Here is a 16499-nt window from a genome sequence, read left to right as displayed (position 1 = left end):
GAATTCCTAGATCCTAATTCTTATGCAAACAGCCAGACCACAAGGATTTTTTTTTTGGTCCTTTTAATTTTCTGAAGTTGTGTTTTTATACAAAAAGTGGCATAGACTTTTGCCTTATTTTAAAACACCAGGTTAAGGAAGAGAGAGGAAAACAAAATATACACACACAAAAAAATACCTGCTGATTTTATAATCTTAATTTCCCTAAAGAAAAAATGTTCAAACAGTAATGAAAAAGCCAAAGATAAATTTCTGTCTGTAGCTAATTTGCCCCTGACTGGCCAGAAGAACCTTATTAGCCAAAGAAAGATCAGCCCAGTTTCCTGGCCATACCACCTAATTAGAAAAGGGAGGCACCAGAAGGAATTTTGAAAACCCTTGCTTGCCCAGAAACATCATGGGCAAGACACACTTTCCTCCCTGAGCCAGCAGAGGGAATGTTAGTTAGCATTCTCTACACTTGGAAGCAGAGCTCCAGGCTCCCCAACTGCTTCTATTTGCATTTTTGGCAACTTTTGTAAAAGAAAAATCACATACCTGGAGAGATAGGCCATATTCATAAAAGGGTAGGAGTATAGTAAGAAAACCTTTACCAGTTCTGTAACCAGAGAGAGAAAAAAATCCCCCCTCCACCAATAAGCCCACCCTAGGCATGGCTAATTTTCCTTTTTAGGAGCCAATGTGGCACAATACTTCAGTCTCATTTCCCCTTTCTAGTTTCTGGCTTTCTGGATTGGGCTTTTTGGCTGAATGTGAAGTGACAACACAAGATCACAATCCACATCATATTTCAAGGTAAAGGTCCCTACTAAGTCAACAAATGACCTAGTGGTACCTCACAAATCTATGGCCTGGGAAAATTCACATTTTATGGTTCTGTTCCCAGAGGGGGCCAAAAGAGACTGGGGGCCGCCTTGGGCCCAGACCAAATTCAGGAACTTGGAAGTATAATCGTTACAAAGCTGTACCAAGCAACAGGCAATTCCAACCAAACTCTTGTAAATAAGAGCAGGCACAGGTAACAGCATGACGGCAACCAAAACCCTATATAAATAATCTTTTTTTCCTTTATAATCCAGTGTCTCACAGAAGAGCCTAACATCAAAAATGCAGTAAAAAGGCTAGGAAAGTCTCTTGCCCACTCCCAGCCATCTGTACACCTCCTCATCATCCCTTCTCTGCAAGGGTAGTCCCTCTCAAACCCTCAGTTCCCTTTGGCCTGTAAGGGGTGTCCCCTCCTAGGCACATTCCTCTGGATCAGTGCCACTAATAGACTCCAAAGGAAAAACACAGAGCAGAGAGAAGGCAGCTTAGTGGGTAGAAAGAGTGAGTGCAAGTTAAAAGCAAACTAGAGGAAAAAACTGGTAGAAGAGATGGAGCAGCAGCGGCGGCGGAGAATCTGGCTGAGGATGCTTTGGTTCGGGGGTGAAGAGAAAGAAAGGCTGGGTATCTCCAGTGCAGTCACATGGGGAGCAAGTGGTCATCCCTCTCTTCTGATTCTTCGCCGAGCTGGTCGTCCCCCACACCCCGGTAGGCAGCAGGCACGTTTCGAGGTTTAGACCGACACACAAAATCACAACCATCCTGTGAGGAAGAACAAATAACTGACTGCCTGGTCTATGACTATCCCAGGTTAGCCCTGGAAAGGCAGTTTCCAGGGAAGAGGAAAGTAACTCATGGAATAAAGATGCCAGCTGATAACATCTAAGTTTAAAGTTCAGTTTGAGTTTTTCAGTGTTGGAAAGTAGGGACTTGATGGTAACCATTTCTTTTCCCCTACACCCACCCCTCACCTGGTTCCAAGACTCAAACCACTTTGAGAGAGAAAACTAGAATAAGCCAGTTATTGCAAAAGGCCAGAATCTGTTTGTTCCCTGCAGTTAGATACAGAATGGGCACCCTAGCAACAGCCCTATTACTACTTACTGCCACCAAATTGCCCAGATCCTGCCAGAAGGCTAAATGAGGAAACTGCTCCATGCCTTTGGCGCCTACCACCAGCCTTTGGTATAAGAAGCCCCCAATGAAATAGACAGCCACCAAGGAGGCAAACCTACAGAGGAAGAGAAGGGAAAAAGTATAAAAACAGCCCGGTGAGACACAGGACCTAATAACAAAGCTGGGGACTGAAAGCCAGTGGTAGTGAATAATTAGCAATACAATTAGTGACCTCCCTTCTCCCATGACCTTTAGGCTACTGACCCGAATTGGTAAACAATGAGCTCAGAAGTATGTGTGAATCTGGATCCCATGTTAGCACAAATGCATTCTTGGTCAAAACATCAGCCCCATGGCTTATGCTTCAGTTTATCCCATCAGCAAAAGTAGGAATAAGAATTGTCAAGTCCTCTAGGACACAATCTCCTCGATGCAATTAGACTCTACAGTCAAACCCATTCACATTGTCATAGCTTCAGAAGTGGGGAATGAGAATGCATTTTTGATCACTTACCCCCCTACAGAAATTATTCCTATTGATCCAGAAAAAGGGAATAGGTATTAAGGTATTTGTGCTTCAGAGCACTCACGTGATAAGTAAGATAGAACCCACACTGAGGTGGGAATCTTCAGGTGGGCAAGCCAGACTGCTGTCCATCTCAAAGAGGTAGAAACATTCTTGCATTTTGCCCCTTTCTTCAGAGACAGGTACAAAGTTGCCCTTTGTGAAAATGGGAAATAACAGTTTACTATGTTAAAAGTAACATGTTCTAGCACCCTTCTAACACTCCCTTAGCCTAATGAAGGAAAGAAACGCTCCCTTGATTCCATATTCTTTCCCAATATGCCCATCCAATGATGCTGTGCCCACTCTGCTGTTCAGCCTCTGTCCACGGTGTCTCACCCCAATGGTCTTTTTATTACAGGAGATCATCACCACTGCCCGTCGCTGTTCCCTGCCACAATGGTTGTTATATTCATCACCCCCTTTGTAGGTCAGCATGATCCAGTCACCTGAGGGACAAGGAAAACTTTTTTTTTTTTTGCCACAGGAAAGGGCAGCAGTAACAGAATTGGGCAATGGGGTGGGTAGAAAAGAATAAAAGGGATTCAGATGAATTAGCTTTATTTGAAAAATTTGTTCATTATTGCATCAAGGGACCTATGTACCTAACACTCTAGAGTATTATATGTCTTGTTTAATATAGCTATGGCAATACCCATCATCCCACAGGATAATCAGAACTGAAAAAGAGGAGTCTCTAGGCTAGGAAGAAATCCTGATTTTTCCATACTAACCTAAGGGCACAATGACACGAATCTAAACAATTTCTATTAATATTGAGTCACATTTACTGAATGCATACTGACCAAAGGGTAGAAAGGAGAAGCCTACCTACTTCCTGGCATTTAAAATCAGCCACTGATAATTCAGTGTCACCTATGTGCTGCACTGGCTGAACGATGGGGAGGAGAAGGGGATGGTGGCACAAGGATGATGACGTTCTTTCCATCTTTAACCCTAAGTGCAATAATCACGTCAACAGACATTCCTTAAGCAACAAAGAGCTAAAGAAAATCTTAAAAATGGATATCCTTAAATGGGATCGTGAGACACATTTGAAAGGGAAGCTGAGTAGAAAGTAACTGGCTCTGAAGTTATCTGATGATAGAAGTGAAAAGGGGCCTTACTTCCATTGAAGACATGGGTTTCATTAATCCTCCCTATTATCGTCTCCTTGTTAGTCTTCAAGTTGATCTGCACCAGTCCAGCCCCAGAGTTGTTGCTGCCAACTTCCCGGCACACCCTAAATTTGTAGGTATATGATTCTGAACCCTGGCCCACAGTACTTGTAAAGCTGTTAAGAAAGGACAAGGAAACAAAGGGAGACAGAAGTCAGAATAGGTATCTCCACTTAGAGCAGAATTTGCTCTGACCACATCTACCGATGTTTTGGTCCATTTATCAGAGTTCATCCCACCTTGGCAGAGATGATTATGGCCACACATAGTAGCCAATACCATCTGCAGAAATGTGATCTGAGACTATGAAAGGTTAGCTGGTAATGAAAATATGCCTGCTAGAGCTTCTAGGCTTTCTAACAGATCACCTATACTATATGCCATTTCCCCATGCTCAGGAACATGGCATTCTGAGATTGTTTTCCTTACAAGGACCTTTAAATGATAACCTCCTGGAGATCTCCAAGACTTATGGTAGCAGGGAACAGCTAATGAATGTATGGCTCTTACAATGCCCATGTAAGAAGTCTAAGGCCCAGTGCCTGAGTCAACTAGTTTGTCATCAAAAGTCCACTTTATAGAGGACAGGCTTAGTCCTTGGAGTCTGTTCTTGGAGACAGATAAATGAGGCTGCATAATGTGAGAAATACAAGCTCTTAGGAAAAGTTGGGCTGATTTCCTTTCCTTTCATTCATTATGAAACAGGGTGGTTAGTCCTCAAAAAAGCCACAGATGGCATTCTCCACATGGTAAGGTTTTTTAATCCTGGGATCAGAGACTATAAAGTGAAAAATTCTTTAAAACTACTGCCCCAAACCCTTTCCTTTGTTGTTCAATCTTTTCCATTTGTCCAACTCTTTGTGACCCCATTTGGGGTTTTCTTGGCACAGATACTGTAATAGTTTGACTTCTCCAAATCTGACATTTCCCTCCATCCTTCACCTTTGGTCAAAAAGTGGAGTCAGCTTCTTCAGTATCGCCAGCTCCTTCTCTGACTCTTTATCCTTCTCTCCTATCAAGTCACAGGTTTTCTCTTCTATCTGCCAGGCCTCCTTCACTGCCATGGCCAGAAGTAGCAGAAAGAGCAGCCCAGCCCTCCAACAGCTGTAAAAGGGGAACATCCTATTGAGAGACAGGAGAAAAAGAGGGGGCGGGGGGAGGTTAAGAGAATCAGTCATCACAACACACTGCCAGGCTGATCCTTTATAATTAAATGCAAAAAGCATCAAAACCTTTGGAATATGCAGAAATACATCAATATGTCTAACACACACATCCCATGTAGCTAATCCACATTTTATACCTGTCACTGGCCACAGATACTCCTAACTTCAGAGATTTTCTCATTCCTAGAGCTCTCCCCCCAACTCAGGCACAATTCTATAGAAGACTTCCCTACACCCCTCTATAATGTGCTTCTACACAGTCCCTAGAGTGCCAAGTTTATGCTAATTACTCCCATTTTGCATTTCTCTACAAAACTTTCCTCTTTATTATTATTCACAGTACTTTGGGGAGGGAGAAGAGGTGACTGAACAAGCAGAGCTCTCCCCAATATTAAGGCACCAAAAAAGTCATTCTCAAACCAGGATTATTAGAGTGGAACTTCATAACAAATTTCCTAATTGTTAGTTATTTTGCAAATCACCAGGGAGGGAGAAATGATGAACAAACAGCTCCTCTATGCTGAGGCATCAAAAAAGCCACTCTCAAACCAGGACTGTTAGTTACCATGGCAGTTCACAACTGCTAAAGGCAAAACAAATCACACCTCACAATCTCAGGAAAACTGGGTAGATGGGGCATTCCTGCCTGTCTGGAGAAGAGTTAGATTAAGATTTATGTCAAGCCAGCAGTCAGTCACAGTTCTTGCAGAAGTAAACTATTTCTTACCCCCCACCTCTTCCCGCATCATAGAAGTTCAAACAAACCTCTCAGACCAGCAAGAAATCCTACTGCCTGTCTGAGTCACAGAGAGTGACAAAACAGAAAGAATAAAGCCCCACTTAACAATAAGCACTCATTTCCTTTAAGGTCTCATGTCTTCTGCTCTCCAAAATTCAATTTTGTAAATCATAGTTAGAAGAAAATTCATTAGGTCAGTACACTTCTTGCCACTGAACTGGGAACCACTCAGCCAAATCAATGTAACGTTTGCATACTTGACCCATTTTACAAAATTACTCTGGGAATAAAAATACTGTTCATTAATTAGAATCTACTCCCTATTGCAAAATGTATTGTCCCCTTCTGTCCATTCCCTTCCTGCTTAATTCATACTGATTTGTGTAAAACTTTCAACTTTGCAGAATATGCTTTTACCTAACTTCCTTGATAATCCCAGAGGTTATTTTAAGGTAACCCCTTGTAAGCTGGTAATTCTATAATCACACCATCCCGCCCCCCCAACTCTGCCAAGTTCTCCATAGTCCTGTCTTTTCCTACCAACCCCAAAATTCAACTTTTCATTGTAATAACCCTTACATAGTCAGAGGACCTCCAAACACTAAAACACCAATCCTCTCAAGATCCAGAAGAGGTGATAGATAACAAAAACTGTATTTTCCATATGACTCACAAAGATAAAGGAAACATGAAAGTTCAAGAGTGATATAGTGGAAAATGAAACAAAGGACTCAGGCCCCAGACTGCCAGCAGCCCCGTGCTGCTTCCAAAATTGCCAAAAGTTACTACCTGAAGCATCTACCCTTTCTGCTACTACTTTTCTGCATACTCCTTTCCCCACATACAAAGAATGAAATGAGAAAAAAATCAAAAGGAATCAAATTCTGAAAACTCATTGGAAAAAGTCATCTGAAGTTTTGTAAATGGAATCTGGTTAGGTCTAAGACCTCTACGTACCTTATCTGTTAATAGTTGAACTTTTCTTTAAAAAGCTTATAGCATTAAAACCCAGAAGTCCACCTTTAGTCTATCCCATAGAGCTCAGCAACTAGGTGTCACCCCCAATCTTTTAAGCAACAAATACCAAATCTGAGGCCATAAGAGAAATGGGTTTTCCATTCTTCCAGCCCACACCAGCATTCAAAGAATCTACCCAATTGCCTTTAAGTTAGAGAAGCTTCCTCCAGGAGGTCATATGGAAGGCTATTTAGGTAACATTGCCACTCAATTCCACAGAGGCATTAGCTGGAAAACTGGGCTAGGGACATTCTAACAACAATACAGCGTGAAGGGGAAAAGAGGAATCCTTTCTCATTTGCTCCACAATTGGTCCAACTCTCTAAAATTAGAGAATAATTTTGCATGTAATCTTTAGTCACCATACTACTTAAGCTGAAGATTCATAAAATGATAATTAACAAAGATGAGTAAGCTAGTAAATACATTTTTATAATTATCCTTCAGAAAACAGGTGATTGTTTTATTATCCTTTTTTATCCCTTATGAATATCATGATTAAAGATTATATTGGTCAGTCCTTCCAGGGCTAGCCTGCTGCTTTTGCCTCAATAAAGCTCCCCTTGGTTTGGGGAAAGTCGTCTAAGTGAATTTTTTCACACCTGAACCAGCTCTACCAACTCTAAACTTTGTCATTTTGGTGGCTCTGTATACGGAATCCAAATATTAACTGGACTCTAATGATCTTCTCCTACCACTGGGATAACAGGAATTTCACCTTCAACTCTTAGGATACCAACCCCTACCCCTGGTGTCCCCAAAGGGTTTGCCTCTCTCCACTGTGGACTCTGCTGGCAACAGCATCCTGTACCCCGAGGCTGACCACCCCTCCTCAACCTATTCTCAGCCCCTGAAATGGACTCTTCCCCCTTGTTCAGCAGGAAGCAGCTACCGACAACGATGAGCTTCGCCCCTTCCCCCTCTCCCCCAAGATTTCCCCTATCTAGTGGTGGAGAGGGGAAATGATGTGGTCACAAAGGTGTCTTAAGGGTTAACTGCCAGTCCTTCTTCCAGGGGTTTTGCATCAATAAAGCTCCCCTTGGTTAGGAGAAAAAGTTATCTATCAACAAGGTGCTTGGCAGCGCCTGGCTCACAGTAAGCACTGCGTAACAATCTTATACAAAAGGGATTTGTTTTTTATTTGTTTTATTGCAGTGGGAGCATCACAGATGAGGGGATTAAGACACAGGTGACCATGAGGGAACCGTAAGAGTTGAAGTGAAGTTTTCTTCTAGACGTGGGAATAGATGTTTTCCTCAAACATGAAGGAATGGGCTTAAATCAAAAAAGAGATTTTAGTAGTTTAATTTAAAACTAGAACTTCTTGACTTTGTCATGATTAAAAATAAACCCCTCCCAAACCAGAAATGGTTACCAAAAGGAGGCTGAGGGGTCTGTCTAGAGATCCGTAAGAAGCAAGCGATTATCTTTCTTAAACAATTTAAAACTTGAAGGAAGGGTAATGGCTTCTTGTGATCCCCTTCCAACTCTATGACATCAGACACACCCAGAAGTTTTCCTACACTTGGGATATGGAAAAACTGGTTTGGTAGATGGGAAGCAGCTTCTATCCCTAGACCATCTCAACCTCCCGAGTCTGAGGTCTGACTTAGAGCCGCTTTGCAACAACTCCATGTCTTCGTCTTTCTCTTGCTTCCGCTTCCAAAGCACTTAAGGGAATGCAAAAAGAGAGCCTTTGGGAAACTGGAGCTCAAACTACGTCGCCGGCACAAACTTTAAGCCAAGCTGCACGAGTTACTCCACCTTCCACCCAGGTGGTCTTTCTCCTTCTTAGCACCGGCACCAGTCCTCCTCCTCCATCTGACGTCTCCACCAGCACTGCCCCACCTACCACCGTCTCCATCAAGTTACCCTGTGCATCCCACATCAGGAGGAATCCCCAATCATAGTTCAGCCAGATTCCACACCAAGGGGTGCACTTAGATCACTGCCCCCCTTTCCTCATCGATCTCCCCAAAATATAACGAAGTTCCTACAGGGTCTCCTCTCCAACCACGTCCCCGCAACTTCCTCGTGGCCTAGTCTGAGTCCCAGCCTCCCCCTCTTCCCGAGAACCCCACTGGGAGCTGGGGACTAAGCTATCGGGAGAAGAGGGACGCCGGCGATCCGAATTCCAGACGCCCTCTTGGGGTCCTTCTCCCCCCAACCCCTCCCACCTCCAGTCCCTCTCCCAGAGGCCCCAGCATACTCACGTGCCACTGGGGAGGAGGGGCGAAACGCCGATCGTCCTGAATTATTAATGAGCCCTCATGAATATTAATCAGAGCAACCCTCCTTTGGAATCCCCAGTGGATATCGTCTGGAGACGGAGCCCGAAGAGGGGGCAGTACAGGGTCCCAGCGGCAGCCCCCGTCCCAACAGCCAGGGTTTCCAGTAGCACCTCACACTGCCCCGCTCCGGGAACCGGAAACAGGAAGCGAAAACCTGCGACCCGGCAAGGCTACCTCCCACTAGGCCCCGCGGCAGGCGACCATGGAGGGGTTTTTTTTTTTTTTTTTTAATAAAGCTCTGCCTATTCCCTCTTCCCCCCTCCCACTCCCAAGTAGTCCAGCCCACTCTTTGGCCATTCATTGGCAAAAAGCGAGTTCAATTCCTCGCCTCTGAAGTTGACTCCGCCCTCACTCCACCCCGTCCAATCACTAACAAGATGCTCCGATGGGCACCTCCCTCCTCTCCTGACGATCTCGTAGGCCCCGCCCCCAAGCCCTCCTTCCCATCAATAGGTAACCTTCACCTCCCCACCTCCAGCTGTCACGCGGACTCACGTGCCAGATAGCCGGCCCTCTCCTCCTAGGGATGTGAACTATGAAATAGGGAAGCGGAAACTGAAGGGGGCGCGGGGGGAGGGAAGAAGGCTGGGGACGCGGAGAGCTTGCCGAGTGTGCCGATCAGTATTCTGGGAGTTGTAGTCTTTTTCCTTTGCCTCCATGCCTCATCTCCCTCTTCTTCCTGCACCTTCGCGTCCCCCACTCTCGGTCTGATAGGTCTGACCAAACTATGAGTCCATGAGATTAATTTAGATTCTTGGGAAAATTCTAGAATGTGAATCTAGAGTGATAGTTCCTGAGCACTTAGAAAAAAAGGAAGAGACAGAATTTCATTAAGAGCTGGTTGGGCCAGACTAATTTCATTTCCTCTTTCGACAGCCTTTCCAAACTGGTACTATCAGGGGAATGCTTAATTTCAGCAATGCATTTGACAAAGAATCCCGTGTTGTCTTTGTGTTCAAATACAGAGAGATGTAGGCTAAATGACTGTGCATTGATGTAGATTCTGAATTGGCTGAATGATTTGACCTACCGATGGATCAACGTCAGATTTGACGGGGGTTTCTAGTGGGAGTGTTCGGCCCTGTGCAGCATCTTTGTCGATGATTTAAATGAAATACAGACAGCAATACTTACCAAATTTTCAGAGGACAAAAAAGATGATGGAAAACTTGACAAACTAGAACAACGGTCAATAGCAAATAGAATAAAATTTAATATGAACAAAAATAAAGTCTTCCATTTTTTTAAATCAATTGCGTATTGTAAAAGAGGGCAGTTGTCGTTAAGGGACTTTACTTCTTTGAAAAAGGTCTAAGGATTTTTGCTGGGCTGTCAACTCCATGTGACACTGTGAGGAGTGCCCTTTAATCCTGGAATATGCAAAGCTATCCGGGTTTTTCTCTCTCTGGGTTGAGAGGGGACAGTGAAGTGCAATAGCAGAAAGCCTTGAGGAAATTCCATTCTGAAGCAGTAGCAGGCAGTAGCCCTGATTTAGTCACCGCGGATGATTCTCCTTTCCTCCAATCAGCTCTTTCAGAGTGTAGCGCTTTGCACCAATCAGCTCTTTCAACCTGACCCGCTCTCCGCCAATCAGCTGAGTTCCCCAAATCTACAGGAGTCTTGCGGTCAGCTGTAGTGAGCTGTCAGTTTCTGTGTTCCAGTTCCTGGGCTGTCTTCCGCGCGCAGCTTTCTCCCGTTGTTTTCTCTATCTCTCCTGTATTTGACTCGTTCAGAAGCTGACTCTAGACCTTCTAACCTGGCTTCTGTTCCCTGGATTTGCTATTTCAAAACATTGCTTCCCAGGGTGAAGCGAATTACTCTTCCCCAAACCCACAGTTCTATCAGGTGTTAACAAATCGTCATTGTACAAGAGCCCCATACTCTCCAATCGGTTCTTCCGCGCAGAATTTATCAGTAATAATTTCGCAAAGTCCTGAAAAATCATATTCAATTTAACCTCTGGCAAACAAGAATACTTAGGGCCACGTCATCAGTGTAAAGAGGCTAACCCTTTTTGCCTCAGTTTCCCCATCTGTAAAATTAGCTGGAGAAGGAAATGGCAAACGATTCCAGTACCTTGGCCAAAATGTGACGCCTGAAAAACGTCTCAATAATTACAGCGCTTAAAATGAGAGAACTGCTATCTATTCCACATTGTTCTTCTCTCCCGCACTCCCAACCCCAGGATGATATCGGATAGGAACAGAAAGGTTGGCTGACTTTTAATCTTGGATCATGGCCAATGGGAAGACATCCCACCTAGCAGGTGGAGAGGTCATCCTCGGCATTATTAGTCATCTCGATCAAAGATCTCTAACTGGCGAGAAGTGTTTCCTGGCGTCAAATGTAAATTTTCGACTTTCACCCGTTGGTCTCAGTTCTGTCCTCTGTGGCCGAACCAACAAATCTAATCCCTCTTCCACACAAGGGTTCTTAAAATGCTTGAAGATAAATATAAGGTAAGGGGAATTTGGGTTCACTCCTCCACCTTCCATGTCTTGGAATTGGTTTTTTTTTTATTTTTTTGCTTTTTGGCAGGGCAATTGGGGTTAAGTGACTTGCCCAAGGTCACACAGCTAGTAAATGTGTCAAGTGTCTGAGGCCAAGATTTGAACTCAGGTCCTCCTGACTCCAGGGCCGGTGCTCTACTCACTGCCCCACCTAGCTGCCCCTTTGGAATTGGTTTTAACAAAGTGTTAACTCCCAGTCACTCTATGACAAAATGGGAATGCCTCTGAAACAATCAGAAGGGGAGAGCTAAACCCTGACAGTTCAGCAGTTAATCAGTCCAGTCCAGGAGGGAGGAGTGGAAGAAATACCCTGCCCCTAAGAAGAATCACCCTTGGAGGGGTGAAGGAGATTTCTCTCCATCAACCATGGCATCTAGCAGCAGAGTTACTTGCCCAGAAATCATTAACCCCTTTAGCAACTGGAGAAGTAGTCGTAGAGACTTTGGAACATGGGTAAGGGAGCAGAAACACCCATTTTTCAGACAGGCTACAAATACAGAGAGGTGGTAACTCAAGCAGTTTTGAGAATGACCTCTGACAGCAGAAAAGAGAGCCAGTTATGGATGATACTGGAATGAACTAGCACTGGTAATTCAGAGTCAAGTTATGGAAAGGAGCCCAGCTGAGAGAGACAAATTTAGTAGTCCTCAGGAGGGCTTAGTGAAGCTTCCATAAGGAGGGAATGGACATCAGGTCCCAGCAATATCCGATTTGTAAGTTTTATTGGCTACTGGCATTCCCTGCTTGTGGATTCTAAATCAGAACCCAGTCTTCCCATGGAAACTTTGTGTTATTTGTGAGAGAGTATACCCTAGGTTTATGCGGGAAATTTTTTTTTTAATAAATTAGTTTATTTATTTTTAGTTCTCTACATTCGCTTCCATAAGTTTTAAATTTTCTCCCTCTCCTTCTTCTTCCCCTCCCTCTCCCCAAGACAGCATGCAATCCAATATAGACTCTACATATACATTCCTATTAAACATATTTTCGCATTAGTCATTTTATGTAGAAGAATTAGAACGAATGGGAGTTACCATGAGAAAGAAAAACATAGAACAAACAAAAAAATAAAATAGTCAGCTTCGATCTGCATTCAGACTATATTCCTTTTCTAGATGTGGATGGCATTTTCTATCATGAGTCTTTTAGAATTGTTTTAGGTCCTTGCATCGCCAAGAAGAACTAAGTCTACCAAATTCAGTCATCGCACAATGTGGTTGTTACTGTATACAATGTTCTTCTGGTTCTGCTCACTTCACTCAGCATCAGTTCATATAAGTCTTTCCAGGTTTTCCCGAAGGCCACCTGCTCATCATTTCTTATAGCACAATAGTATTCCATCACGTTCATATACCACAACTTGTTCAGCCATTCCCCAGTTGATGGGCATCCCCTCAATTTCCAGTTCTTGGCCAAAAAGAGCTGCTATAAATATTTTTGTATGTGTGGGTCCTTTTCTATGGTGGAAAATTTTGATAGCTACTATATTTACTATTGCCATAATCTTAGTAAATGCCTTTGTTTTGAGTTAATTGTGTCTCCTGACTGACTTAAAGGGAAGCACACCAGTGAGGGTTCTTGAGCAATAGTTTCAATATAGATCCGTAGCTATCCCTAGATACAGGGGTGGGGAACCTGCAACCTGGAGGCTACAGGTGTTCTGTGAAATTTGGATTCGGCGAAAGGATTGCACTTGAGGACCTAGAAGGCTACACATGGCCTCCAGGCCACAGGTTCCCTACCCTTTGGCCTAGAACCTAGGAGTAGTAGCTGTCTCCCTTGACCAAAACCAGCTAAATGTCTTAGTGGACAGAGCATTGGGTAGGGAGTCAAAAAGATATGAGGTCAAATCCCACCTCAGATACTTTAACTAGCTGTGTGACCCTGGGCAAGTCACTTAAACCTGCTTGCCTCAGTTTCATCATCTATTAAATGAGCTGGAGAAGGAAATGGTAAACCATTCCAGATCTTTGCCAAGAAAACCCCTAATGGGGTCATGAAGAGTCAGACACTACTGAACAACAATAACTAAACAGCTAACTTTTGACCAAACCCAGGAACATGAATATGAGTTTGAGGACTTAGCCTGGAAGGAGTGCTACAAAGCCATTGTGTTCTCCCATCCATCGTCTTGGCATCCTGAAGCGTTCCGGCTAAACATACCAAGTTCCTTTCACCCCATTCCCTTGTGACTTGGATTTAAGGTTGTTCACCTTCCTCCAGTATAGGGTGGGCTGTGTGCCTAGGCACATCCTAATTTCTCTCTCCCCTTCCACCCCTCAAAAGTAGCTTTACATTTTAATTTAATCACCATATACTTTTGGTTTCAAATGGTTAGTCAATAAACATTTATTCCGAGACTACTTGGTGTCAGATACAATGCTAAGCGCTCCAGGTACTAAAAGAAGCGAATTCCTGCCCTCAAGGAGATCACAATCCATTGGGGGAAACAACACACAAACAAACAGATACAAACAAGATATATATACAAGATGATTAGGAAATAATTAAAAGAGGGAAGGCACTAGGAGAGGGGTTAGGAAAGTTTTCCTATAGAAGGTGGGATGTTAGTTGGGACTTAAAAGAAGCCGGGAAAGCCAATAGACACAGATGAGGAAGGAAAGGATTCCTGGCATGAGGGACAACCAGAGAAAATGCCCAGAGCCCAGACATGGAGTGTCTTGTTCCTAGAACAACCAGGAGGCCAGTGTTGCTGGATTGAAGAAAACCTGTTAGGGAGTAAGGTGTAAGAAGATGGGAAAGGTAAGTGGGGGCTAGGTTATGAAGGGCTCTGAATGCCAAACAGGATTTTGTATTTGATCCTAGAAGTGATAGGGAGTCACTGGAGTTTGCTAATGTCTAAGTAAATGATATATTTTAGTAACTGTTTAAAAAGGAAATAAGATTAGTCTGTCATGTTGCCAAAAAAGCAAGAAAAATAAAGTGAAAGAATTATACTTCAATCTGTACTCAGACCCTATCAGTTGTCTTTCTGGAGGTAGATGACATTTTTCATCATAAGTCCTTTGGAATTGTCTTACATCATTACAAAGATCAGAATAGCCAACTCACTCACAGCAGACTTTTACTATGTACAATGTTCTGCTTCTGCTCACCTCGTTCTGCATCAGATTATATGTCTTCCCAGGTTTTTCTGAAACCCTGCTGTTCATCATTATTTATAGCACAACAGTGCCCTATCACTATCCTACAAATAGTGTTTATTCTAATCTCAGTCTTCAGGAACAGGAAATTGAAAATGACTTTAAGGGAGGAGATGTTAAACGAGCAACTCCCTATCAATGAGTTCCAGTCAGCTAAGCCTGATTAACTACATAAAAGTCAAGAGAGCTGAGATTCTGTCACTGATAACTGAAAAAAAAATAGATGTGTCATTAACGTACAAATGTCTCAGTTTTCAAAAAAAGGAAAGAGGGTAGAGTCCAAGTTTTTGTCATTACCAATAGTGCTGTTAGGAGTCCTTTTGTAGAGATTAATGGTTTGTTTGTGGGTTGGGTTTTTTTTTTCCCCGCTGCAAATACCTCTTTATAGTCCTAATAGTGGGAACCCTGAGTTAAAGAATACAGTATATACAGTTTTGTGCTTTATTACACAAGAAGTGTATCCTCAAACCAGTGGTGGGTGAGTGAGTGGGGAGCAGCTCTGAAGTTTCTTTTAATATTTCACAGACTATACTAGAAAGGACCCCGAGTCCTGGCTTGGTGGTGAAGATGACCATCTGGGAATGTATTTAACAAGCTGTTCATCCTGTATGTTTTCATAGTGTTATAAACTTTCAAGAGCAGAATTGAAAGAGAACCTGGGGATTTCTCTCTGTCTGCCTCCTAGATGCCACCACCATTTATGGTGATTTTCTATACTTTGTTTTTAATTTTCATAATGTACCTTTCTTCTCTCTTTTTTTTAGTTTAATCACCTAATGGATTATTGTTTTTATTGGTCCGACTAGAGACTTCAGTCTCATAGGACCAGAGGCACCCAGGCAAGCATGATTTCTAACGTACCCTTTCCATTTAGCAACAGAAGCCTCCTGTGGAACCTCTACCCATCTTGTCAGAGAGAACGTCTTATTTCACCTAACCTGTAATAGGGAAACTCTGGACAAAATGTATGTCATATGTTCAGGAGCAATTAGGGCCCAGTAAGAGGCAAACAACTGCTTTTCAAAAGCAATGTAATGAGAAGCTGCTCTGGAGAAGTTGGGGCTTCAGATGCCAACGGTAGCTTATTCTGGACACCTCTTGGTGCCTACCAAAGGCTTCACTCAGCCTTATCTTTATGGACACAGATCTCCAGAAACATGGGTCATGGTATCATAATGGCCCACAGCAAAGAGTGCCAGATAGCTAGAGTGCTGGCTGCCACGTCTGCCGGGGCTGTAGTCTATTCTGGGTCCCAACAGACTTGAGGGTGGTTCAGTAAATGGGGATCATCAGGATACTCAGATGGAAAATGTGGGTTCTTTAAAACCTAGAGTCCAGCAAGTATCTGGGCTTCCAGATCATGGGGAGGTGAGTGTCAATAGTTCTGAGCAGGTTGCTTCTGGATTTTCTTTGGGTTGATTTCCCACCACAGAGACCACACCACTGTGGCATCATCTGGCCAGGTGAACATTATATCATCAGTGTGGTGGATCTCACCTGAATGCCCTTAAGAAGGGAAACCTCTTTCAAGTACCTGCCTACTATAATGTGGCAATATGAGGAAAAGTTCAGGTGGCCCTAGGAAAGAATGATGAAGATTAAACTACTTCTGACTAGTTTTAGCTATAGGAAAAAAGAAGGAAAAAAATTGGCAAGGTTGACGACCTCATCCCACTCACTCTGGGCTTAGGCTACAGGGTCTACAACATTGACAAGGTCAGGAATAGCTGTCGAGATAGGTATGATGACTTTGTTCATCTCTCTGTAGTCCACTGAAAGCTGCCAGGTGCCACCTGCCTTGCTCACAGGTGAGCCAGGGCTGTTTAAGGGGAGACAGTATAATGAAGCTTCCCTTCGTTGCTAGAGAAGAAATATTTTTTAGCCTCTCTGGGGACTTGATATTTCATGACGTTAACTACATGGAAAGAGCT

At 43.4% G+C, this 16499-nt stretch overlaps 1 protein-coding gene across 1 annotated transcript; it reads right to left on the bottom strand.

Moving 5' to 3' along the window:
- Positions 1 to 46: 46 nt before the first annotated feature.
- On the bottom strand, positions 47 to 9082 carry M6PR (mannose-6-phosphate receptor, cation dependent). Its single transcript, XM_036759522.1, has 7 exons — positions 8817 to 9082; positions 4624 to 4803; positions 3631 to 3797; positions 2843 to 2952; positions 2529 to 2659; positions 1927 to 2053; positions 47 to 1584 (listed from the first exon to the last, which is right to left on the bottom strand). Exons 2-7 carry the CDS (start codon positions 4800 to 4802, stop codon positions 1462 to 1464), a joined length of 837 nt encoding a protein of 278 aa, XP_036615417.1. The 5' UTR covers position 4803; positions 8817 to 9082; the 3' UTR covers positions 47 to 1461.
- Positions 9083 to 16499: the final 7417 nt, after the last annotated feature.

The sequence above is a fragment of the Trichosurus vulpecula genome, chromosome 5, assembly GCF_011100635.1.
Source record: "Trichosurus vulpecula isolate mTriVul1 chromosome 5, mTriVul1.pri, whole genome shotgun sequence".
NCBI classification, from domain to species: Eukaryota; Metazoa; Chordata; class Mammalia; order Diprotodontia; family Phalangeridae; genus Trichosurus; species Trichosurus vulpecula.
The sequence above is the reverse complement of the archived record's forward strand: the minus strand, read 5'-3'. Positions and strand labels throughout refer to the sequence as shown.